The following is a 2017-nucleotide window of genomic DNA, read 5'->3' as shown; positions in this document are numbered from 1 at the left end:
CTGGAAGAGACAGAGGGAAAATTGAGAACCTCAAAGGAGACCAGGAGAACATGGGGATGCACAGCAACGTGGCTTGTCACACCTCAGCCTCCTCCAGCGCTGCTTGAAGTTCCAGCTTCTCAGCATCCAGCTGCTTCCGGACCTTCTCCAACTCATGGATGGTCTTGTGGCTGCCACCCAGCTGCTCCGTGAGGTCCGAAATCTCCTCTGCTCATGTGAGATCCCATAAGACTTTGTAAAGATGTTGGAGAACAAGTTGGGCATGGGGAGGACCATGGTCTTACCTTGGAGGTTCTTGTTCTCCCTTTTGAAGGTCTCCAGGTGCTCAAGCGACTCCTCATAGGCATTCTTCAGTTTGAAGAGCTCAGTGCTAAGGGATCTGGCCTCTTTCTGCGATGCCTCCAGCTCCATCTGTGACTCTTCGAACTTCTGCTTCCACTCAGCCAATATCTGGGCCCAAGCAAGTGGTCACCCTCTGTCCCCATGTCCCCCATCTGCTGTGTCTCACCACCATGTCCTCTCACCTTGTCGAAGTTCCTCTGCTTCTTGTCCAAGGCAGCAGCTGCTGCATTCGACCGCTCCACATCTGCCATCAGGTCCTCAATCTCATTCTGCAGCCGGTGCTTGGTCTTCTCTAGAGAGGAACACTTGGCATTGACCGCCTCCACTGCCTCCTCAGCCTCCTGCAGCCGTTGGGCCAGCTTCTTCCTGTCCCGGGGGACAACCTGGCTGTGGTGACCCGTGGACCAACTCAAACCTTCTTCCACCCATCAGCTGGCCAAGGCTCTGCTCTGGATCTCCTCTGCTATCTCCAGGTCCCTCTACCTTCTCCAGATCCTTCTACAGTGGAAGAGTCTCTGCTCTCCTCTGCCCCCTAGAAGCTCCCTTCATGGGGGGATGACTTACTTGGCTTCCTCGAGTTCCTCAGTGCGCTGGATGGCATCTGTCTCATACTTGGTCCTCCACTGTGCCACCTCAGAGTTGGCCTTGGAGAGCGAGCGCTGGAGTTCAGCCTTGGCTTCTGTCTCCTCCTCATATTGCTCCCGCAGCAGGTCACAGTCATGCCGGGCTGACTGGAGGGTGTGGGCCAGTGCATTCTTGGCCTGGGAGAGAGAAGTGAGAAGAAAGTGAGCTTAAGCTACATCTAGGTCCTCAAACTGTGTAAGCCCAACCTCCTCTAGACCATCCCAACCAAATTCAGCACCTCTAGACCCATAGAGATCTAAAGATGGGTATCTCTAGTTTGGCCCAGTTCAACTTTACCTGGTCCAATGGCACCCAACCACCCATAGACCAACCCAGGTGCCTCACAATTGGCATGCTCAGTCCACCCTATCAGCTATTAGAACAAATGTAACCCAACTCAACCATGGAACCATAGATGGAACCACCCAACTGAACCAGCCTGAACTTGCTTTTTTTTGGTGCTACCACCATGAGGGTGAAGGACACCTTGTCTTGTCACCCTCCTGGAGACCCTCTCAGCCACCTCACAAACCTCACCTTCATCTCCTCCTCCAGCTGCCTCTTCAGGTCCTCCAGCTGCTGGGTGTATGACTGCTTGCCCCTGGTTAGTTGGGAGACAAGGGCCTCCTTCTCCTCCAGTTGGCGGGACAGCTCTCCTGCAGAGGTAGGAGAGGTTTTCAGGTGTGTGGAAGGGAGTGAAGATGTGAGTCAGGGGCTGAAGATGTGGGATGGGTGGTGTGGTGGGTCAGGGTTCCCACCATTCTCGGTCTGGAGCTTAGCCCGTTGGGTGCTGGTGTCATTGAGGACTCGTTGGGTCTCCTCCAGCTTGGCCCGGTGTTCAGCTGCCTGGTCCTCCATGGTGCGAGAGACCTTCTCCATGCCCACCTTGGAGGAGGAAAGGATGGAGGGGAGTGATGAAGCAGGAGGATGATGCCCAGGGTGGAGATGAGGTGTCCACCTTGGCCTCCTTCTACCTTGGCCTTGATCAGCTGCTCCATGTTGGAGCTGAGGTCATCCAGCTCCAGCTTGAGCTCACTCTTCTCCTTCTCCA

General features: G+C 55.0%; 1 protein-coding gene across 1 annotated transcript in view; it reads right to left on the bottom strand.

Moving 5' to 3' along the window:
* Positions 1 to 76: 76 nt before the first annotated feature.
* The window catches only part of LOC108497346 (myosin-6-like), a 10597-nt gene continuing 8656 nt past the window's right edge, over positions 77 to 2017 (bottom strand). Inside the window, exons 26-32 of the mRNA XM_017814891.1 lie at positions 1941 to 2009; positions 1725 to 1851; positions 1504 to 1622; positions 907 to 1103; positions 525 to 708; positions 285 to 450; positions 77 to 207 (exon numbers count right to left, since the gene is read on the bottom strand). Of these exons, the coding sequence (XP_017670380.1) occupies positions 77 to 207; positions 285 to 450; positions 525 to 708; positions 907 to 1103; positions 1504 to 1622; positions 1725 to 1851; positions 1941 to 2009 (993 nt within the window). The remainder of the gene's footprint in view (positions 208 to 284; positions 451 to 524; positions 709 to 906; positions 1104 to 1503; positions 1623 to 1724; positions 1852 to 1940; positions 2010 to 2017) is intronic.

This window comes from Lepidothrix coronata, unplaced genomic scaffold, assembly GCF_001604755.1.
Source record: "Lepidothrix coronata isolate B3197 unplaced genomic scaffold, Lepidothrix_coronata-1.0 Scaffold47, whole genome shotgun sequence".
Classification (NCBI taxonomy): Eukaryota; Metazoa; Chordata; class Aves; order Passeriformes; family Pipridae; genus Lepidothrix; species Lepidothrix coronata.
Note: the sequence above shows the minus strand (reverse complement) of the source record. Positions and strands in the feature narration are given on the sequence as shown.